Source organism: Mastacembelus armatus, chromosome 10, assembly GCF_900324485.2.
Source record: "Mastacembelus armatus chromosome 10, fMasArm1.2, whole genome shotgun sequence".
In the NCBI taxonomy this organism is placed as follows: domain Eukaryota; kingdom Metazoa; phylum Chordata; class Actinopteri; order Synbranchiformes; family Mastacembelidae; genus Mastacembelus; species Mastacembelus armatus.
In genome coordinates, this window is record NC_046642.1 from 19,619,402 (window position 1) to 19,643,357 (window position 23,956).

General features: G+C 40.8%; 1 protein-coding gene across 3 annotated transcripts in view; it reads left to right on the forward strand.

Annotated features, from left to right (window-relative positions):
• The window catches only part of LOC113144897 (serine/threonine-protein phosphatase 2B catalytic subunit alpha isoform-like), a 35,753-nt gene that overhangs the window by 8,793 nt on the left and 3,004 nt on the right, over positions 1–23,956 (forward strand). For 2 of the 3 annotated variants that reach the window (XM_026331187.2, XM_026331188.2), the window contains exons 2-13: positions 1,001–1,201; positions 3,454–3,578; positions 5,307–5,418; positions 7,380–7,525; positions 12,585–12,724; positions 13,948–14,025; positions 16,012–16,106; positions 16,442–16,567; positions 17,436–17,513; positions 17,629–17,713; positions 17,991–18,088; positions 19,061–19,108. In XM_026331187.2, the coding sequence (XP_026186972.1) occupies positions 1,001–1,201; positions 3,454–3,578; positions 5,307–5,418; positions 7,380–7,525; positions 12,585–12,724; positions 13,948–14,025; positions 16,012–16,106; positions 16,442–16,567; positions 17,436–17,513; positions 17,629–17,713; positions 17,991–18,088; positions 19,061–19,108 (1,332 nt within the window). The remainder of the gene's footprint in view (positions 1–1,000; positions 1,202–3,453; positions 3,579–5,306; positions 5,419–7,379; positions 7,526–12,584; positions 12,725–13,947; positions 14,026–16,011; positions 16,107–16,441; positions 16,568–17,435; positions 17,514–17,628; positions 17,714–17,990; positions 18,089–19,060; positions 19,109–23,956) is intronic. The other variant, XM_026331189.2, reaches the window with a different exon arrangement.

Below are 23,956 nucleotides of genomic sequence, written 5' to 3' on the forward strand. Positions count from 1 at the left end.
AAACACTGACAAAGTGACAGTGTGTGTGTGTGCGTGTGTGTGTGTGTGTGTGTGTGTGTGTGTGGAGACAGAGAGAGAGAGCCAGGCCTAGTTTTTAGTGTGTGATCTAGGCCATTATCTGTGTTAGCACTGGTGGGGCTCCAACAAGCTGTGTGGATCCTGCATAACAATACCTTTTATGAGCCTGGATGTGTGTGTACAAGTCAAGGCTCATGCACACATATTTGGTCATGCATGTTAACATCATGCATGATGTACGCATGTGCCCCTGCGCCTCTGCATTTTGTTTCCTGCCACTGAGCTTTGTTAAAGCTGCTCGTGTGTATGTGTACATGTATTTTGTTGAATGTGTGTTCATATGTGTGTATGTGACTCCTCACGTGCAGCTGTGCACTCCTGCTGTATCACCTCTGTTGTCAGTCAACCCCCTTCTCCAGCAGCACCCTGGGGGCCTTCATTATGTAAGAAAGACATTACTGCAGAGCAGAGACAGAGAGACATTACTGCAGAACAGAGACAACCAGCCCTGATAACTCTGGCAGCCCCTGCTTCAATACAGCACGCCTAGGCCACAAAAACACACACACGCACGCACACACACACACACACACACACACACACACACACACACACACACACACACACACACACACACACACACAAAGCCTGCAGCAGAGGTGTGATCAGGATAATGGTGAGGACTGAGTGCTCCTGATGTTTGTCGGCAAGCTTGTTGAAGAACACTGGAAATGTAAATAAATCATGCTCTGCATTATAATAAACATTCTTCTTTTTTCCTGCATCATCTTCTCTGCTTCCCTCCATAATCTAACTCACCTCCGTTCATATATCCACACATGTTCAAACTCTCCTTCCCTTAACCTTAACCTCAAATATCTGCTACATTTCACCCCCCCCCATTCCCTTCTGCTTCCATCTCTCTACACTTTCTTTCTTCCATCTCCCCATCCCATCCATCACCCCCACCTTCGCACTCCAGCGGTCCCCTTCCCCCTAGCCCACCGTCTGACCATGAAGGAGGTGTTTGATGCCGATGGCCGGCCGCGGGTGGATCTGCTTAAAGCTCACCTAACCAAGGAAGGTCGGCTGGAAGAGGCCGTGGCCCTGCGCATCATCGATGAGGGTGCCGCCATCCTGCGCCAGGAGCGCACTATGTTGGACATTGAGGCACCAGTCACGGGTATAGTATAGTGGTGAAGGGTGAGGGTGAGCTCAATAAACAATTATAGTGCTATTATATATATTATAGTAATAATAGCAGGAAAGCTAAAACTGTGAATGGAACTGTTAAAGGAATAGTTCAGCTTTTTGGGGGACTATCTGTCTTCCGTTCTCTTGCCACATGTCAGCATCAGTGTCACCTATTATAAGTAATATCTTTTATGTTCAACGTATATAAAAAATGGCAGTGTAGAAATATCACTTTGTTTACAGGGATTAGGTGCCTGACAAAACATAGTCTCATAAAATGGCAAATTCTTGTCTTATTATGAATTAAACCAACAACATACACTACCAGTTAAAAGTGTGGACACATTTTTCCATTGAAAGTGTGTCCACACCTTTGACTGGTAGTGTATGTTAATTAGTTATTAATTAATGTTAATTAGTGGGATTTGCTTGTTCTGTTAAGCAGATTTCTGTCTTAGGACAGACTTGCTGTTTCTTCCTATTTTCAATGTTTAAGCTAAGCTAAGCTAATCTAATCAGCCTGTTGCTCTGGGTTCAAATATAGCCCAGAGATATTAGAGTGGTATTAATCTTATCATCGAACTCTCGAACAGGAAGTAAATGAGCATGTGTGGCACCATTTCCTAAATTTTGAACTCTTCTTCAAACTCTTCCTGAAACTGCAAAAGTCTCACTGAGGCCACCTACACAAAATATATGTATATGTAAACAGGGATGAATGGGTGACAGGTTACAAACAGATTACACACTTTCTCAGTGAGGGCACAGATGGCGACAGTCTAAGACAGATAATGCGAAATGGAACCGCGGAACAAACGGCAGAAACATCAGTAATTATGTATAAATCAGATTCCGTTTATCGATTCATTAATCTTCCATATGTATCTGCCACACTTTTAATATGAGCTGTTGTACAGTCGCACTGCACTGAAAGGATCAATTGGCACTTATGCATCACAGAATACTATACAATGGCTATCTGCATGTATTCCATTGTCAGGAAAGTGGTATGAGGAGGAAGGGAAAATTGAGATTGATGGAGAACGAAATGGAAAACAAGTTTCCGAGACGATGACAGGGAAGACAGAGAAGCAGGCAGGCCAACTCAGACACCTTCAACCAGCCGACAGTGCCTGGTTAATGTACCTGTATATCTCTCTATGTGTGTGTACGTGTGCGCTTATGCAAATGTGAATGCTGAGATAATTCTGTGTGGGTTGTTGTGCCCCCGCAGTGTGGGAACATCACTTGGCTTTCACAGGTACAGGTCCCTGGGGACGAGGACAGATAGGCAGATGGAGATCCTGTCGATCATAAGGGCTTAGTGCAGAGGTTTCAGAGATATAAAAATAAAAAATATGTACAAATTCTTATAAACAGGGCTTTTAGCAAATGCAATGTTGAGGAGATAATCTGAAAACAATTCAGCACATTGATACAGTCTCTTTGGAAATGCTCTAAGATGGACTGCTTAGTGAACAGGCAGGTCGATGTCCAAAATTTGTACTGACTTGTCTTTTAGGCTGTCACATGAAGTTTTATAGGGGATTGCTGAGATAGGCCTGAGGAGACAGACGTGTGCAGCTTGATTTTACTCATGCAACTTTGCATTCCTAATTCCCAGTTCAAATTAAAAGCAAATGCTTAGACACAAAAACAGACATTAACATGGCAAACAGGTGGGGAGACAGACAGATATAGCTGGCTGGACAGATGCAAAATGGCCATCATAAAATGGCTGCTAAGGGGAACTATGACATCAACTAAAAGTGAAAGCAGAGGGCAGACAGATGGTGAAGGAGGCGGATGGCAAGATGTATGCTGGCAGATGATACCGACAGACAGTTCTGAGGTCTTTCAAACTATGAAGTGTCCAGCATGTCTGATCTGAACTAGAAACAACTGTCACAGATATGCAACGGGACAAATAACTTGTGGGAAACAGTCAGGAAAATTGGCATAATATCAGACCTGTATCATGAAAGCCAGGTGCGAACGTTCCTAGACACTTTGCACCTAATGTAGTCCGGTAATGTTGCTATTAACATTTAATACTGTAATAGAATTCAGGCTACCACTATTGTTTATTTCAGTATCAATTAATTTGCCACTTATTATTTTGGTTAGTCAATTAATACCCCCCCCAAAAGATGGTCCCATTTTTATTAAGTGAATTGTGGGAACTTCTTATGTCACAGAAAAGTATTGTGTTTTTTTCAATGTTTATTGCTTTTTCCAAAGTGTGTGGAGATATCCACGGCCAGTTCTTCGACCTGATGAAGTTGTTTGAAGTGGGAGGCTCTCCTGCCAATACACGCTACCTCTTCCTAGGGGACTATGTGGACAGAGGCTACTTCAGTATCGAGGTGAGGATGGACATTTTATGTAGCACTGTAAATGCATCACTATATCATGTATCTAGACGTGTCTTCATTTTACTTGGTGTGTATTCACCCAAAAATATTGTTCTAAGCTCATTGTATTGTGTTTATGCTGAGTCTACAACTAAATCCATGTCCATTACAATTGTACATTGCCCTACATTGACGTCTAGTATACACTCTCCACAGCTGAGATATAATTCACTATAGAGGTATAGAGTTACAACATTGTGCTGTATTTCATGTATTATAAATGTCCAAAAGGTACTTTAGATTAGCACTGAAACACCCAAATGGACATACACCCTGGTGATGTGGGGTAATGTAAAATTCATGGATAGGAAGCCTCATTATTAGGATCAGCTTTTACTCACTATTCAGATTTAGTGGCCTGTGTGAACATAACAGAGAGAGAACGATTCGAGGTCAGTAATCAATAACATGAGAATAATATGCTGCTTACTAGAATATGTACAGAAGCAAAGTGAAGACAGTATACTATCCAGACGGCTGTTTGGACATTTGATTCTTCAGACATGAGTACAGTCAAGTCAGTTTGTTTGATTGCCTGATTTGACAGAACAGGGTCAGTATAGGGTCATTAGTATGACTTGAATCCATAATATGCAAACACATGATGAATGTCTTTGCTTGTTGAGACTCTGTGGTGTAAGGGATGTGTCGTGAGTTTGGAAAGCAGGGAGCAATATTTAGGGCACCTTCCCAACATGCTTCAAGGGCAAAATAGACAGGGGACTTAATGTGGAGCAGAGATGATACCATGTAAAGGTGAGACAACACCCTCCAAGCATTTGCAGGGTGATAACAGGGAAAACATTGTTGGAGGATGTTATATTTTAAATGATATCAGACACAGTCACAGGTTTTTTTTTGTTGTTTTTTCCCAGTTAACCTAGTCATGATTCTTGTCAAGTTGCTGTATGTCTATCTTTAGACCGAGGAAGGATCAATGCTTTCAGTTCATTTAATTAGGGCAGTAGATGGTTCATTCAGAAAAATAATTCATAGTAATAGCTCCATCGTGATTCTCTGTGTGATGCTTTGAATTTCCAGTCTGAAGTTAATGAGGGATCTGAAATGACTCCAACTCTGCATCATGCAATTATTTACTACAATAATGTGCTGAAGCCAAAGTGGCTTGGCACTTTTTTGGCAAATACAGTTATTTGCTGGTTGAAAGTAAGTGACCAAAGTAATGCCACTCTCCTGGCTGGTTAATATGAAACTATAGGCAGTAGAGAGTTGGTTTAGTTTGATGATAGGTACAAACTACACAGTACGAAAGTAAAACACAATCACAACCAGCAGCTTGAAAACACACCAATTATATCTTGATTTGTAAATTGATACAGAAACTGAAGCATGAAAAAAAAAAATTCTATTTTCTATTAGCTAAACTAAAAGATGGAAAGTAGGTAAAGCAGCTAGACTTTCTGAAATGTCATGCTACGTAAGAAAACACACTACTTTATACAGTAAATATGTTAGTAATAATGGACTTAATTTTAAAGAATTTTTAGATATATTTATTTATTAATGCAGGCAGAATGCATTATAACCTTAAAAAAATATGTATTATAATGGATCATAATGCATTATAAATGTACAGCAATTCTAAAATGACCTCTTTGGTTGTTTTTTCCATTGAGCTGCTTGGTCTAACCAGCTTTCTCTTTCGTGGTGAACCTTTAGTGTGTGTTGTACCTGTGGTCACTGAAAATCCTCTACCCAAAGACACTCTTTCTTCTACGGGGAAACCATGAATGTAGACATCTGACAGAATATTTCACCTTCAAACAAGAATGTGAGTAACTCTGTGTTGTCTTTTCCTCTTTACCTCCATCCCCATGCCTCTCTCACCACTCACATTCATGTTATTATTAAGTAGGTGCAATCAATCTTTATTTTTATTATTGATTAATCTGCTGTTTGTTTTTGTTTACGTCAATCATTCAAAATCCAGTAGAGCTGGACAGAGCGGCCAAGGCAGGTGTTCGCACTGTGGCTGCTTCATCGTGAACAGGGCCCAGCAAACTGTAGTTGGCTAAGGTTGCTAATGTAGGTAGTAGGCTGGTCAGCCAGACATGCTAAAGTTAAAGCAGGCAAACATTTAAATGTTGAGTATCACACATGCACAACAAATAAATTCGCTACAACTGCTAAACTTTGACAGTATATTCTTGGGGGAGGAGTTCGGTCAACAGTTACTTATTACATAACAATTTTCTGCCATTACACTAACTAATACATTTACTGATTGTTTTAGCTATATAGCTATGCCACTGCTGTTGTGTCTCTTTTCTTCTCTTCTTTGTTCCTATGCCATACCCCCATTTCTCTTCCTCTTCCTCTCCATCTGTCCTCTATCTTTTCTCCCTCCCTCAGTCTCTGACTTTGTTTCTGACTCTCGTCTGCCAATGAGTTTCGGCGTCCTGTCCGAGAATGAGTGATTAGCAGCAAATTAATTTGGCTGTAAATGATTGGCTCAGGGACTTACTCCTAAGTGTCTGATTGGCCAAGGGATGAGGAAGCTAATTTCCCCTGGTGCTTTTGGCGAATAGTGGTTGCCCTCAATTACCATCTGCTATGTGTGTGTGTGCATGTACTGTGACTGCATGCATGTGCAAGAGTGTTTTCATAAATGTTTGAGTGTGTGTGGAAGAAACTGACAACTGGTGGACTAGCAATAATGAACTCTTGCTCTACACCAGGCAGATGGAGAGGTTGACAAACACACCCTTCACTGTCACACACACACACACACACACACACACAAATGCTGGCAACTGTACACTGTTTCCCTCACAATTCTGGCTTTTATTAGTGTATGTGTCGCTCTCACATCCCTTGTCCTTCCTCTCTTTCTTCCTCCCTTGTCATCTCCTCTCCTTCCTGTCTTAACCTCTCCTCCTCCTCCTGTCACCTCCCATCAATCTCCTTACTTCCCTGCTTTATGAAATTATTCTTCTTTTCCTCTCGCCCATCCTCTCAGCCCACTCTCATCCAAAATCCACCCTTCTCTCTTTCTTCTCCTTCTATCTCTCACTTCCAATCTCTTTTCAGCTATTTTAATCCTGCGATATTGTTTTGTGTCAGATGTATTGTTACGCCCAAGTGTGAAATGTACTTTAAAGATGCTGCGTGGTGAAAGTCTTTATTGATATTGCTGCCAAATCAAAGGAGTTTTTCCATAAAGCTACAATTCAGCCTTACAGTGACGCCTGTACGCTGCTTCATGCTTATATTTGGGTCAAATTTTGTTCACTGGAAACAGAATCAGAGGGTTAATCTGCTTCTATATGGACATACTGCCTGTAATAGCATGGCATGCACTGTAATATGGACCATTCTTTCACTAAAAATATTACATACATATATTCCTTCTCTGGGCAGAGGCATTTCTAAATCATTAGAAAAGAGAGAAACAGGTCATGTGGGAGTGCTGGAGAAGAGATGACTGCATAAATTAGTAATGTGAAAATCCTATACTACATGTTAGTGTCTTTACATCCAACTAAATCATGTTTTTATAGGAACCATGAGTCTTTTGGAAGCCTTCAGGGCATCCAAATTCTCCATGTAAAGCATTTGTTTTCATTGTTTTATATTTCTTGTTTGTGTGCAAAATGTAACAAAGTCAAAGTGACAGGGACTGACTGAACGTTTGCAGGGAATGGTGGCTGTTCAAAGCAAGTCAAAGCACACCAGGGGACTACTCTTGTCTCAAGTCTTGTAATATTTCTCCACCCCTCCAACCACCCCTAGGTAAGATCAAGTACTCGGAGCAGGTGTACGAATCCTGCATGGAGGCGTTTGATTGCCTGCCCCTGGCAGCCCTGATGAACCAGCAGTTCCTGTGTGTTCATGGGGGGCTTTCACCAGAGATTCATACGCTCGATGACATCAAGAAGGTACAAAAGAAGATACACACACCTGTACAAATTATAGTACAGTTTGTTATTTATATAACCTAGCAAAACTAATATGAAGCTGTACCATTATAACTTCCCATTGTCTTCTACATACTGGTCATCCTGTAAGACTTGACAGGTGTTTGTACTGAACTCATTGGGGGCTGTGGTCCTGAACCCCCTCTGTTGTATGCACACTGCTGCTATAGATGCACAACCAGGGTTTGAATTACACTGTGGCGTTGAATGGATGTCGGACTGGGAGGGACTCAAAACTATGGGACTAAATATTCCCTGAAACAAACTGAGGATTTACTGCAGAGAAGTAAAACATTTTTTCACAGAGCACATATTACACACAAGGAACACAATGGCATACAAACAAGCTGCATTAAACTCATTTTCACACACACACTGTGAGAACAGCTCTGCGGGATACACACATCAACTACTCTGACAACAAATACCCACTATAATAAACAATATACCATACTATAAACACGTTACCAAAGCAGCCTCATACAGTAACACACTGGAAACATGTCATATGCATAGCAGGTATTTAAGTCAGTGGCACAAACCAGGACAAAGGGCAGGTGTATATGCAAAATCTAACGTAACAACCTTTAAATTACAGTGCTCAAGCAACAACAAAGAAAAGTCACTTTTAACAGAAAATAAACAGGGAATGAGGAAAATTACTTTTACACTGACAAACATAGAGAAACCAAACTGGGTTGTGTCTGTAGTAAAAGGAGGAATAGATTCTGTAGTAGCATCAATACAGGTTCATCACAAGATAATAACATGAAAGGAACATGATTGACTCATGCACAGCAACACACCTGCGAGCAGAGACATAAACACACATACCAACTTCTGTTTTATTTCTGCCTTCATATCAGTGTGTGTGCTGGTGCAGAGAATTCATAACAAACAAAAAATGCCCCAGTGAAAGAGACCCACACTCAAGCTGTGTGTATATGGTTCACAGTGATACAGAATACAAAGGCACACACATGATACAGAATAGAAGGCACACACATGAACACAGACACATGAGAACACACACTTCCTCGTCTAATGGCAACGTTTCCATGGTGAATCTGCTGGTGTGACATCTTCTCCCTCCTGTGTGGTGAGGGTTGCCATGGAGATGCTCTGCTCTGACAGTATGTGTTTGTGTGCATCTACAGTGGGTACGGAAAGTATTCAGACCCCTTTAAATTTTTCACTCTTTGTGTCATTGCAGCCATTTGCCAAAATCAAAACAGTTCATTTTATTTCTCATTAATGTACACTCAGCACCCCATCTTGACAGAAAAAAAACAGGAATGTAGAAATTTTTGCAAATTTATTAAAAAAGAAAAACTGAAATATCACATGGTCATAAGTATTCAGACCCTGTGCTCAGTATTGAGTAGAAGCACCCTTTTGAGCTAGTACAGCCATGAGTCTTCTTGGGAATGATGCAACAAGTTTTTCACACCTGGATTTGGGGATCCTCTGCCATTCTTCCTTGCAGATCCTCTCCAGTTCTGTCAGGTTGGATGGTGAACGTTGGTGGACAGCCATTTTCAGGTCTCTCCAGAGATGCTCAATTGGGTTTAGGTCTGGGCTCTGACTGGGCCAGTCAAGAACGGTCACAGAGTTGTTCCGAAGCCACTCCTTTGTTATTTTAGCTGTGTGCTTAGGGTCATTGTCCTGTTGAAAGGTGAACCTTCGGCCCAGTCTGAGGTCCTGAGCACTCTGGAAGAGGTTTTCTTCCAGGATATCTCTGTACTTGGCCGCATTCATCTTTCCTTCAATTGCAACCAGTCGTCCTGCCCCTGCAGCTGAAAAACACCCCCACAACATGATGCTCCCACCACCATGTTTCACTGTAGGGATTGTATTGGGCAGGTGATGAGCAGTGCCTGGTTTTCTCCACACATACCGCTTAGAATTAACGCCAAAAAGTTCAATCTTGGTCTCATCAGACCAGAGAATCTTATTTCTCATAGTCTGGGAGTCCTTCATGTGTTTTTTGGCAAACTCTATGCAGGCTTTCATGTGTCTTGCACTGAGGAGAGGCTTCCGTCAGGCCACTCTGCCATAAAGCCCCGACTGGTGGAGGGCTGCAGTGATAGTTGACTTTGTGGAACTTTCTCCCATCTCCCTACTGCATCTCTGGAGCTCAGCCACAGTGATCTTTGGGTTCTTCTTTACCTCTCTCACCAAGACTCTTCTCCCACAATTGCTCAGTTTGGCTGGACGGCCAGGTCTAGGAAGAGTTCTGGTCGTCCCAAACTTTTTCCATTTGAGGATTATGGAGGCCACTGGGCTCTTAGGAACCTTGAGTGCTGCAGAAATTCTTTTGTAACCTTGGCCAGATCTGTGCCTTGCCACAATTCTGTCTCTGAGCTCCTTGGGCAGTTCCTTCGTCCTCATGATTCTCATTTGCTCTGACATGCACTGTGAGCTGTAAGGTCTTATATAGACAGGTGTGTGCCTTTCCTAATCAAGTCCAATCAGTTTAATTAAACACAGCTGGACTCCAATGAAGGAGCAGAACCATCTCAAGGAGGATCAGAGGAAATGGACAGCATGGGAGTTAAATATGAGTGTCACTGCAAAGGGTCTGAATACTTATGACCATGTGATATTTCAGTTTTTCTTTATTAATAAATTTACAAAAATTTCTACATTTCTGGTTTTTTCTGTCAAGATGGGGTGCTGAGTGTACATTAATGAGAAATAAAATGAACTTTTTTGATTTTGGCAAATGGCTGCAATGACACAAAGAGTGAAAAATTTAAAGGGGTCTGAATACTTTCCGTACCCACTGTATGTGTGTGTGTGTGTGTACTATGTGTTTGCTTTGCTTCCTTTTCTGATTTAAACTATATGTGCTTATGCATTTGTGTGTGGTTCATAAGTGTTTTTTGGCCTCCATATACTTTTGTATGTGTGGTTGATGTTATGTGAGCAATTGTTTTTCTGTAAGCCGATACAGAAACATAGAGACTGTGTCTGCCCCTCAAACATCTAAATCAAATAAATCAGAAGTTAACACAAGAGTTATTCATAAAAACCTAATAAAAATTAAGACCACTCCTCTTATTGAACAGAAAAACAGAACAGTCAGATGTGGATTATTAAATATCAGGTCTCTTTCATCTAAATCTCTGTTAGTAAATGATTTGATAACTGATCACCAAATTGACTTACTCTGTCTTACTGAAACCTGGCTACAGCAGGATGAATATGTCAGTCTGAATGAATCAACCCCCCTCAGTCATAAAAATGATCATGTTCCTCAAAGCACAGGTCGAGGTGGAGGAGTAGCTGCAATCTTGATTTTGTCAGATCATTCTTTAATAACTTTTGAATTTAAGATAATGGATCATGCAGCATTTGGAAGAAAATTCCACTACACGAGACATTTATCTGACAATGCTTATTACATTAAAATGGTTCCAATCCTATCTATCTGACAGATTCGAGTTTGTTCCTGTCCATGGATGAACCTTCCACACGCACAAAAGTTAGTTATGGAGTTCCACAAGGTTCTGTGCTAGGACTGATTCTGTTCACCTTGTACATGCTTCCCTTAGGCTATGTCATTAGGAAGCACTCTATTAATTACCACTGCTATGCAGACGACACTCAGCTGTATCTATCTATGAAACCTGTTAACACAAACCAATTAGCCAGACTTCAAGCGTGTCTAACTGACATAAAGGCCTGGATGACCAGTAACTTTCTACTTTTAAACTCAGAGAAAACAGAAGTTATTGTATTTGGGCCCAAAAACCTCAGAAATAGCTTTTCTAAAATTATAGCTACTCTAGATGGCATAGCGCTGGCTTCCAGCACCACTGTGAAAAATCTTGGAGTTACTTTTGACCAGGACATGTCCTTTAACTCACACATAAAACAAATCTCTAGAACTGCCTTCTTCCACTTGTGCAACATTTCCAAAATTAGGAACATCCTGTCTCAAAATGATGCAGAAAAACTAGTCCATGCATTTGTTACCTCAAGACTAGATTACTGTAACTCATTACTATCTGGATGTCCCAGTATCTCCATAAAAAGCCTCCAATTAATCCAGAATGCTGCAGCCACAGTCCTGACAGGAACTAGCAAGAGAGATCATATTTCTCCTATATTAGCTTCTCTTCATTGGCTCCCTGTAAAATACAGAATAGAATTTAAAATCCTTCTTCTCACATACAAATCCTTTCATGATCAAGCTCCTTCATACCTTAAAGACCTCATAGTACCATATTATCCCAATAGAGCACTTCGCTCTCAGAGTGCAGGTCTACTTTTGGTTCCCAGAGTTTCCAAAAGTAGAATGGGAGGCAGAGCCTTTAGCTATCAAGCTCCTGTGGAACCAGCTCCCAGTCTGAGTTCAGGAGGCAGACACTCTCTGTACTTTTAAGGCTAGACTTAAAACCTTCCTCTTTGACAAAGCATATAGTTAGAGTTGGCTTCAGGTAACCCTGAACCATCCCTTAGTTATGCTGCTATAGGCCTGGACTGTCCGAGGACCATCGGTGCACTGAGCTCCCCTACCCTAACCCTCTCCTCCTCTCCTCCCCCCTCACATGTATATTTCACTATTGAATGTCACTAACCTTGTGCTCTCTCTCTCCCCTAGTTTGTTCTCTCTCCCTCTCTCTCTGTACCTGCTGCAGGTGTCCCTGGTCCTGGAGCTGTATATCGCTGATGTGCAGTTACTGGTCCCACCAACCTGCAGTGTCTATTTGTTGTTTATTGTTGCTGTTCTTTTCTCTCTCCTCTATCCACTCACCCTAACCAGTCGAGGCAGATGGCCGCCCAAACTGAGCCCGGTTCTGCTGGAGGTTTTTTCTTCCATTAAACAGAGTTTTTCCTCTCCACTGTCGCCAAGTGCTGCTCATAAGGGATTTGTTGGGGTTTTTTTTGTTTTTTGTAAAGTACCTTGAGATGATTGTATTGTGATTTGGCGCTATACAAAAAATTTGAATTGAATTGAATTGAACTGAACTATATTTTATGTGTTTGTGTGTGTGTGCATCCTGTGTCCTAGTTGGACCGGTTCAAGGAGCCCCCAGCATTTGGGCCCATGTGCGACCTGTTGTGGGCTGACCCCCTGGAAGACTTTGGCAATGAGAAGACCCAGGAGTACTTTGGCCACAACACAGTCAGAGGCTGCTCCTATTTCTACAGGTATATGACAAAATGACTCCTCACACAGGCCATGTTTACTCCAACAAAATGAAATATTACATAAGAGTCCTGACATCTTATTTTAGAAGAAAAGCACCTGGGATTGAAATGAATATAGTGTTGTAACCTTGATGCAGAAGATCCTGTCCTTATAAAGCTCAGTATTATGAGCACTCCTGATATAGTTAGAGTGAACGTAATATCTAGATATAAAAATACACACTATGAACACAGTTTTTTTTGATTGCCAGATGAAATAAGATGTGTCTTTGTGTGTGTGTTGTTTTGGCCTCATTTCATTTGTTTTAATGAGTGCCTTGTAAATGTGTGGGGTTAGTGAGATTTAGGTTTCATTTACAAATCAGAAATCTAATAACTTTTAGGTGGACTTCAGACTGTTGGTTTGGGATGTTGGTAGTGAGAAGAGAGAAAGAGAGATGCTTCCTGCACGGTTATACCACATCCAAGATCCAATAACAATGACTGGAATTTGTACATGAAATCTTGGCCAACTTACACACAGACACACACTCTGTGTGCAAACACACACATAAACACAGCACATTCACAAACACATACACACAGTTCTGCTTCAGCATGAAACGATATCCCACAATCCCCAGGGAGACTGCGCGGTTCTGTTGCTATGACGACTGGCTACTCCTGCCAGATATGGAGTGATATTAAGATACAGTGAGAAAAAGAGGGAGAGCAACATAGGAGGAGGATGGTGGTGTGATAGAAAAAGAAAGAAAAAATTAAATAAAAATGGAGGAATGTAAAGACAAGGAGCTGAAGTTAAAAGACAGATGGAGCATCTGTGCAGTTGTAGTTGTGTTCCTCACATGTAGAAGTCAGTGTTATGACATGTCTGTGGGGAACACAGTGATTTTCTAGCAGACACAGCATCAATTGACCACTCAGCCCCCACAGCATTGAGGCAGCCATAAGCTCTGCTCTGCCCTGCCTGCACTCATTGATTCCCCCTGCTGGTCCCAGTCAGACATGACATTAGAAAACAAGAGGCCTACTCATCTCCCACTGCTAGACCTTAAATACTTCCATCTGTTCAGTGGTTTTTGTCTGAAAACATATGACATGTTTGTTATGTAAAGTGGTTTTTACTGACTCCTTTAAGATTTTTCTTCCTCTGTATGTCTTTTCCATTGCCCCAGGTCAGATCGATTTACTTGCTCTCAGTTTTTCTCTTGTTCTGTCCCCAGTTACCCAGCAGTTTGCGAGTTCCTACAGACCAACAACCTGCTGTCAATCATCAGAGCGCACGAAGCACAGGATGCTGGGTAAGCTGAGTGACTGCCGCTGTTCAGTCTTTCTCACGGCTTAAAAGGGAGCACCATTTAATTTATTGGCTTTTCCTTGACATTTAATGTAACAAGCTGGTATTTTTCTTTGTCAGGGAACTGGTACATTATGGAAAAACAGGTTCCACAGTTTTCTTTCTGTCACCCATAAACTGTTCTTAGCACCAAAATCTGAACTGGATTCAGGTTAACTAACTCACCTTTTGAAATCAGCCTGGTAAGGCAAAGAGCCATGTAACGTTTGCACGACTAGTCTAAATAAAATAGTGGGGGCAAAGGACAATTTTTTGACCGACAAATCCTCTCCTGTCATCTGTCATCTCAGTGAAAATCCCCTAAATACAATGCAGCAATTAAGGCAGTGCTATTTTGAGTTGTACTGTGAACCCATTAACAGTATTTTGTGTGTCATCCAGCAGTTTAGTCTGGGTCTTTGTCAGATTAGTTATATAAATTGTAACTGCACATGAATAACTATAGTTATATAACAATATGTATATAAGTATAGTTATGTAACTATTCATATACTATATGTAGCATATCCATTTGTAGATGTATTTATACAATGCATGATCAATGTGACTGCACACAGAGGAATACAAGTGTACAAGAGACAGAAACTCTTGGCTGCACATCTACACAGACACACATCGAGTGTACAAACAAGCGCATTGACAAACATGTGCACACAGTTGTGTTTCAGCATGAAACAACATCCCACAGTCCCCAGGGAGACTGCACGGTTCCGTGAATCTAGTTACTATCTAAGCACTGTAGAGAGAGACCTAATGCTAAGCAGGTTGTGAGTATGTTGTGTGTTCATCCTGGAAAAGTGACAAAGTTAAATATGCTCACAACTATTAGTATACAGATTTTTGAGCAAGCTGTGATGCAATATTCGCACACAGTGCAATGCACAAAGGAAATGGATGCCCTGCTCACAGCTGAACAAAATTAAAACTAATTGTGGATGGTGGAGAAACAGCCCCAGTAGCACTACACAAAGCAAACTACCACTACACTGTGGGAAGAGCTTTGGTGTTTTTGGCTTGTTGTGATGATTAATCAAATTCTAAAATTGCAGTTATTTTATAACAGTCTACATTCCTGTTAGTGTAAAATGGTCAAATCTGTTGGGTTATTGTAAAAACAGGCAGCCAATCATAAGTCCGTTTGAAACAGAGCCATTACTTCCCTTGATTTGACTGGAGAAACAGTGTATGGTGACCAGCTATGGACAAAGTTTACAAATAGGTGAAGACCAAGCTAAGACCCATCCTTGTGCTAATGGCATTGATGCATTTTGGCAGATATGTTACCAGAACCAGAACTAGGATTATGCATGGGTTTCTAGAGAGAATAATATTCAGTGGAACTATGATAGCACCATAACAAAAGACAGAATGAAAATCACCATAATAAAAAAAGGGAAACAACTGCTAGACACCTTGATATAACCGTATTTGTTAAAAATGAATCAGTGAAATTCTTGATTAATCATGAATTTGGTAATTCATCCTTAAAGTAAACCAGTGGAGGTTGCTTTTGTTCTCTGTGGGTTCCAATGAATTATGCGTGCTTATGTTTCTTATCATGTCTAATCTAGGTGGGCTCATTGGCTAAGTGCACCCATGCTTGTTTTAAATTTGACAAAGTCCTAAAAATCGAAATGTTAACTGTCTACCAGCAGCATTTCTCACAGTAGGGGCTCTCAGCACAACTCCTCATGGCACTTCTGCTTTACCCTGTCATTTCACTCACACAGATTTTCCCCCTGCCATGTCAGCGATTCTGTTCCCCTTTCATTTGTTTTTAAATGCATGGCTGTCTTGCCTTCAACCAGATCCTGTCTGGTTTGAAGACCTCTAAAGCAAGCCCACTGTTTTTGTCCGCAACATGTTGTTTTTTTTTTTTTTTTTTTGAATAGTTATAACGTGGGCTGTTTGTTTGTCTCTCTTTCCTCAGGTACCGTATGTACAGGAAGAGTCAGACTACAGGTTTTCCCTCCCTCATCACCATATTCTCTGCTCCAAACTACCTGGATGTCTACAACAACAAAGGTCTGACACACGCATGCATAGATATTTTATACGCCCACAGAAAGCTGAAGTGTGAACGCTGCTGTGCAATTATTTTAGACTGATCAGTATGTTATTATTCATCCAACAAGACTGAACAGGAGCACTGCTGTAGAGGAACTTGACAGATGGCTATACTATACACATGTAGTGATTATCTTTATACAGCTTATCTTGGGAATATTGGTGTTTCCTATCTGATCAAAGAGACTAATATCTGTGTGTGTGTGTGTGTGTGTGTGTGTGTGTGTGTGTGTGTGTGTGTGTGTGTGTGTGTGTGTGTGTGTGTGTGTGTGTGTGTGTGTGTTTGTGTCCAGCGGCGGTGCTAAAGTATGAGAACAATGTGATGAACATCCGTCAGTTCAACTGCTCTCCTCATCCCTACTGGCTGCCCAACTTCATGGACGTCTTCACCTGGTCGCTGCCTTTCGTGGGAGAAAAGGGTATCACACCCACACTTGAACATTCATTTTAGACTTCACACATAGTATATTATAACCAAACGCAATACAGTCATAATTAAAGGAATGGTTTGGTGAACCTGGCCATGACCTCAGCCAGATCAGGCTTTTGCGGCTGACATAGTTTAGTCAGACATCTCCCATTTTAACAGGCAGTGTATAGTCATTATAAGCTGCTTCACAGTTTCATTTGGAGGCAGAAATTGTGATATAGTGACACTGTTATGTCAACTGTAACTTCGGGACTATCTACGTAGATATAACAGACTACAACAATGTTGACTTAGAAAACCGCTCACAGAAATGTGAACGGCTTTTGAGTAAAACAAAACAGATCGCATGTGGACACTCTTCTTTCCATTTTTGTCCTGCTATAAACCTTTACACAATCACTATTTTTACTTGTTGAGGAAGGAAGTTGTTCTTACTTGGGACAAATGTACTTGTCAGTATTTGTGTTGGATAACTCAGTGTTTGTAATTCTTTTAAAAAGACAAATCAACAAATACAACTTCAAGATGTAAAAACAGTACAAAAACATATTTATTTATTAATTTAGTCTAATATTTAAAGGAAAATCTGAGAATAGCAACGACTAGCCAGTAACTAACTACCTTGAGTCATTTTTGTGCTTTACTACACAACTGTTTTTTGAGGCATTTTATACTTTCACTGAACAGCAATAGTAGAGATAAGGCATACATGAGAGGGGAGACAGAGATGTGAAATGACATGAAACATATGTTGCACACTGGGCATAAGCTGGGGCTGTTACAGTTCATGGGCCACCAGGACACCCCTATTTCCTTGGTTTAGTGTGTGTGTGTGTGTGTGTCTGTTTGCCTTGCAGTGACTGAGATGCTGGTCAATGTCCTGAGTATCTGTTCAGATGACGAACTGATGAACGACGGAGATGAGATCTTCGATGGTAAGAGACACTGAAAACTGAAAAAAATGTATATATAATGTCTATAATGTCTGTATATAACTTCTTTGGTGTTCATTAAGAATAACAACTGAGTTTGTGTCTGACACTCCTCCAGCCAGTGCAGCAGCAGCGAGGAAAGAGGTGATCAAGAACAAGATCCGAGCCATTGGCAAGATGGCCAAAATGTTCTCTGTTCTACGGTGGGTTTAGTTCCTATTATACATGTGTGTGTCTGCCTATAAATTCACAATTTTCTGCAGAAATACAGTCAGCAAATTATTATTTTGTGAGTTGAGTGTTTGAACCCACAAGAATATATTTGTGTGTTTGCAGGTGCACAGTGAGGGGAAGTGTGATTGTTTATAATTGTCTATAATTCTCTCCTTATCACCTGTTCTCTCTTTTTATTCACCCACACGCCTGCCACTCACTCTCTCTCTCTCACACACATACACACTGCCTCTGTCTGTCTCTCAGGGAGGAGAGTGAGAACGTGTTGACCCTGAAGGGATTGACCCCTACAGGAATGCTGCCCAGCGGAGTGCTGTCTGGGGGCAAACAGACTCTTCAGAGCGGTGAGCAGAAACAGATTTAAAAGACACACAAGTACAGAAAAACACAATTTAAATATCTGCTTTGGACCATCCTCCGGTTCCTTCCTGCCTTCTTTCCTCTTCTCCTCCTCTACTGCTGTTTTTCTCCTCTCATCCTTCTGCCTCACTGACTCACTCACCCTCTCCACCTCACCCCACCGCACTGAGGATACTAACTGCCTGCTGGTTGTGTGTGAGTGTCTGAGTGAGAGGGAGTTAGATAATTCCAGAAAGTAAGCGGCAGTAACACAAAGAGATGGGCACGTCCTCACAGAGACAGACAGAGTGTGTGTGTGAGGCCTGTGAGCTAATACCAGCTACTGCCAACACCAGGTGCCCTCTGAAGCTGTCAGCGCTGCTGAGGGCCTCACATGCCTAAAGCCTGAAACATGCTTTTTGAGTCTGTGAACACTCTGCTTTTTCGTACCCATCCGCCAACACAAATTGCACATAATGTTAATGTGTACAACAGTGGGTAACGCCACGTTTAAAAAAGGTCCATATCGTGGGCATTTTTCCCTTTAATATATGGTGTGTAGTCAAGAGGCAGACAGGAAATGTGGGGAGAGAGAGGGTGGGCTGACAACCAATAAAAGTACACGTTTTAACTCCTAGGCCATTATTACATCATACAAATCACTGTACCTCAAAATAAGTCGCTCTTCCGTATGCTTTATTTTCTGTCTGAGTTGTGGTTAAATAGTTTTTCAAAATTTTTTTGCCTGGTGCTGACTAAACTTTTTCTGGCCTGTTTATTTTTGAGGACATCCAACTATGATTTTGGTGTCTCTTTCACAAGGCACGTCTCTGTGTCCTTTTAGTCCATACATGTATCTGCACAGAAGCATGTTTCAGCCTTCACTCCTTTCTTCTTCTCTCTTGGACTCTGTCATCTTCTCTCTCTTCCTGTCCTCCTTTCTTTTTCTTCTTCTCTTATCTTTGCCCATCCTTCAGCTACCATTGAGGCCATAGAAGCCATCGAGACAGTTAAGGACGCTGAAGGTAAAATCCCACTCATTTCACTGTGTGTGTATGTGTGCGCGCGCGCGCGCGCGTGTGTGTGTGTGCGTGCGTGTGTGTGTGTGCGTGCAGGATGGCTGTGCTCTTAGCCACCCATGCTCATAAGGTCATAGATGTTTCTTACCCACAATACACTGAGCTCTTCTAACCACATCAGCACTAACAATAACACCTAAAACCACTGCACGCTGGAGTCGCCACACTAACAAACAGAGCATACACTCACTTTTCTTTTTCCATCTCTGAGGAACTGGAAATATCTTTCTTTCTCAGCCCATGGACATAAACATGCAAACATTTATTTACATCCTATTCAGATCCAGCACATCACACACATCTTTTTCCTATACACATGAAGAGCGGGGCTGTGGGTGGGAGTGGGTGTTGTGAAAGTGGGCAGGGTCATGCAGACCTCTTATTGTCTGTGCTGTGTTCAAGTCCAGAGGTGCTGTAGTTCTGTAGAAGAAAACATGCAATCAATCTGTTTCTCTACAAGCTGTGACAGAACTCCAGTCACCTGTGATGTGCTGAGGGAATATATATATATATATATATGTATTACTTTTACAAATTGCTTCTGGGAGAAAATATTCAGAATTTAAGCTGCAGTTCTTTTCATATCCTATGGTGCGCTCCAGCAAATGGTCCCATGACTTGAACAGAAGACATCAGTCTGGTGATAACAGCTGATGTGACCCATGTCATGTGATGTGCTGAAGAAAACCAGGGGATATGGTTGAAACCTAAGCTAATTAAGTTCACTTTGAGTTAAGACTACCTAATCACGTGTATGTGTTCCCAGGGTTAAGAGATCATTTACATATATATTTCATGCACTTTTCATATTTTGGAAGGACAGGTCGGGTTCTTCTGTGCTAATGAACAGATTGTGGTCATGGTGTTTATGTTTAGTCTGTCATATTCTGTGTACACAAGCGTAGTGATTATTCTGCATGCTTCAGTAGCCATAGTCTTTTGTGTTTGTACCTTCAGTGCTGTTGGCTTATCTGAACTACAGTCCATAATTTGTTTAAGAAAATGAATTATGGTTATCTCTTGTGTTTTTCTGTTATGTAATATGATTTGTAGCTGGGTGTTAGATGTCTGCTGTAATATGACAGTTGCCGTTGTTCAAAAATGATGCCAGTCCTTCTGGACAGACTTCCAGTAAAGGAAGATCTGTTGCAATAGAGGCCCCAGTTAAGCTTATTTGAAAGCTTCATGCTGAATGATTATTCCTTATTTTAGTGAAAGTGGTTTTGATGATAATTACCATGCCATTACAAATGGTGGCTGTCATCTGTTACATGCTTTTGGTTACTTTAATTTGTGTCTAATTTAAAGGGGCAATCAAATGATTTAGTATTACACTTCCATAAAGTTCAGTGAAAATTGTAATAGCAAAATACAGCTATGGTAGCTATGGTAGCAGCTCTGTGAGAATGTGCTTAAATACACGTGCTTCAAACTAACTGACAAAGGTAGCATAGTTTAGTGTATTAATGTCACAAGGCAGTTACATGTAAATAAAACTCAACTTTAACACTAATATAACCGATTCAGCTAACTTAAAAAGAGCAGCAGTTGTGTCTGGTTTCATTTGTTAAACTGCTTCAATTATCTACCACTGCAAAAGTACCTAATAGGGTCATCTAGATAATAAGGCTGGAAGTCAGAATAACTATTATAGAATTATGTGTGAATGTTCCCATGTATTAATAACTGGACATATTCCTGTTCATCTGCCAACAGGAGGTCCCTGCCAATAAAAAGATATAGCACAGACATCCCAGGAAAACCAACCAGTGTCAGCCTGAAGGGTGTCAGTCAGCAATGTTGGTAGTTACATTACAATATTACTCTCTGAATTGTAATGCTATTATTTATGCATTACTTTTGAGTTATTTTGACCAAAATAACCACAGGAGGATGACTTTTAAAATGTTAAAATGTAGTTTATTCATCTCTTATACATCCAATTGAGCCCAGGCTGTTGTTGAAACATGCGTTACTGAGATTATAACGAGCATAATATTACCAAAGTTGTATTAGTAATGAGTTATATTACTGAATTACGGCAAAAAAAGTAATATATTACATTAATTGTGTTACTTTTGAAATGCGTTATCCCCAACACTGTGTTTTAGTGAGCTTTACAACTGCTGGTAGGTAGGCGTTTTCACTTTCGAATGAAACACATAACCTGATCATTTTTAGAGATGCACCGATTGCAATTTTCTTCCGATTTCCGATTTTTCAGTAAGTGTGACCTGACAATTCCGATTTTTTTAAAAAGAACTGTAATGAAAGCATATACAGAAATATTTTCCTCAATGAAATTCTTTATTTTATAATAAAAGAACTTATTAAACATTACAGGATCTTTTCACAACAACGTGAAGTGCTTTGTGCCTTGGCACAGCAGCATAAGGATGGATTTGGTAATAGTTGTGACCATTTCAGTGCTCAAGCACAGGGTCTGTACAGTTCATGCTCAGAATAGCTCAAGAAATGGCTGGCACCCATGGAGGAGTTCTCTTCTTTTATGTGGAAGGATCTGAGATGCCTGACTGGAATGACGCAGAAGGCTGTGTCAGGCATCTGGCAGAAAAAGGGGTGAGAACTGATGATGCAAAGTGCTTTGATCACCTGAAGAAATTTGTGAGCAATGAAGATTTTAGTGGTCTGCAAGCACATGAGAAATGGACCAAATATTTTGAAAGGTCCAAAAGCACTGATTTTCATTCAGAACTACTGAAGATTGCAGTTTTTCTTTGCTATTCCTGCTCACAATGCAAATGTAGAGCGAAATTTTTCACTGATGCAAAGCCAGTGGACAAAGGAAAGGAATCACCTGTCTGTGGAGGCACTGAAGGGGCTTCTGCGTACACAATACAATTTTAAACATGTCATGCAAAGACATTCATACCTATTTGATTGGTAATCAAAGACTGTTGGTAAAGATTTGATCCTCTGACAAGTACGCCAAAGCACATCAGGAGGACCGAAAAGTGTCTAGAAATGGGAGATATTAGAACAAACTTTATTTTTTTAATTTATGGCCATTAAGAGAAACAGTATATTGTTTAATTTCTTATTTCATTGATTAATTCTAAGCCTGGAATTTAATGGAAGGTGTCTGAGATATATCAGTCTTATTTGATTTAGTGGCCACTAAGAAAAAAGTGTCAAGCAAATATTCTTTTTTATTATTTTATTGTTGAAGTTGAAGTAGGCCTATGGCCACAACGCATGGCATTGTTGTCCAGTAAAGATGATTAATGTATTAAAGTTAAAATTTTGCATGCAAAGTGTCATGAACTAGGACACGGTCGGGAGTACACTTCACCCACACAGGACACAGAAGTGAAGGAAAAGGGACTTTATTGAAACAAAAACAAGGCTAAAGAAGAACAAACACTTGGCTATTCAGGGACAGGTCAAGGCAGGGATACACTTGGACATGAAACGTGAACACGAAGACAAAGACAGGGACTCAAGGAGACAAGGCATACGGGTCTACATGAAAACAGGAACATGGGACAAGAACATGAACACTAAGGGGGACAAGGCATGAGGGTCTGGGTCACACACACTGAGGACTCACAGACCGAGGGGAAAACATGAACATGAAAAAGAGGGAACAAGGCTTGAGGGTCTGGGTCACACACACTGAGGGGACGCACCAGACAAAAAGGGGAACATGAACATGAAGGCGAATCAAGGCATGAACATGGAACACAAGGGGAACAAGACATGAACGAAGGGAGTTAACATAGACAAGGTAACAAGGCAAAACTGGAACACATGAGCACACAAGACATGGTGAGAGCACAGACAAAAAACCAGAACATTTAACACAAGGTGAAAATCCAAGAACGAAAACCCAGGAAGGAAATCCAAAATGTGAAACAACAAAGGCAAGGCAAAATAGAAAACGCTTTCTCATTGGCAGTGGTAGGCAGACAGTGGTAGGCAGACGACCTGGCAAGGAAACAGTGACTCAACAGAGGTATATGAACAGAAAGAACAAAACAAGGAACAGGTGAGACAAATCAACTAATCAGGTCAAAGATAAGTGAACCAAAATGAAACAAAACTGGATCCTGCCATGATCCTCTTCAAAATAAAACCAACAGGAAGTGCAAGGTGCGGATCATGACACAAAGTTAAAATAGCTGCGTGATTGTCCATTGATGTATGCCATATAGTAACATAGTAGAGTTATACTAACAAAAATTTTTAGGATCGACTCGGAATCGACAAGACCGGAGACTGACCGGTCACCGATCCTTGCAGGTCATGTGACAAATCGGCCCATTCCGGTCACTGGCCAGTCAATCGGTGCATCTCAATGAATTTCCCCTCGGGCATTAATAAAATTTATTTTATCTTAAATTAGTTGTGACTTTACTTTTCTAGTTGTTATTCTAAGCCACGCTAGCCCTTACTTCATTTACCCAACACCCATCAGCAGCATCAATCTTCACATCCTGCTCTTTGCAAAGAAGCATATTTTCTAAAGAGTTCCTTAAAACATCTTCATCCTTATGACTCCTAAACTGATCTGCATGTGTAAATTTTGGCCCTTTTTGTGAAATGGCACATTATGCATTGAACACACTGAGGAAGAGTAATACTAACAAAGCTGTGTCGAGTTAATTACCAAGACACTCAAAGAGGACACCTTGGGCAAGATATGCACTTCAAAAGAAGCAACCTCAGAGAAATGGAAAACTGGACACTGGATTTTTGTCCTTAGCTTTAATTTTTGTTTTCACATTGCAAGTTGTAGGTTAAGGCAGTAATTGCCAATTAAAAAATGGTTTT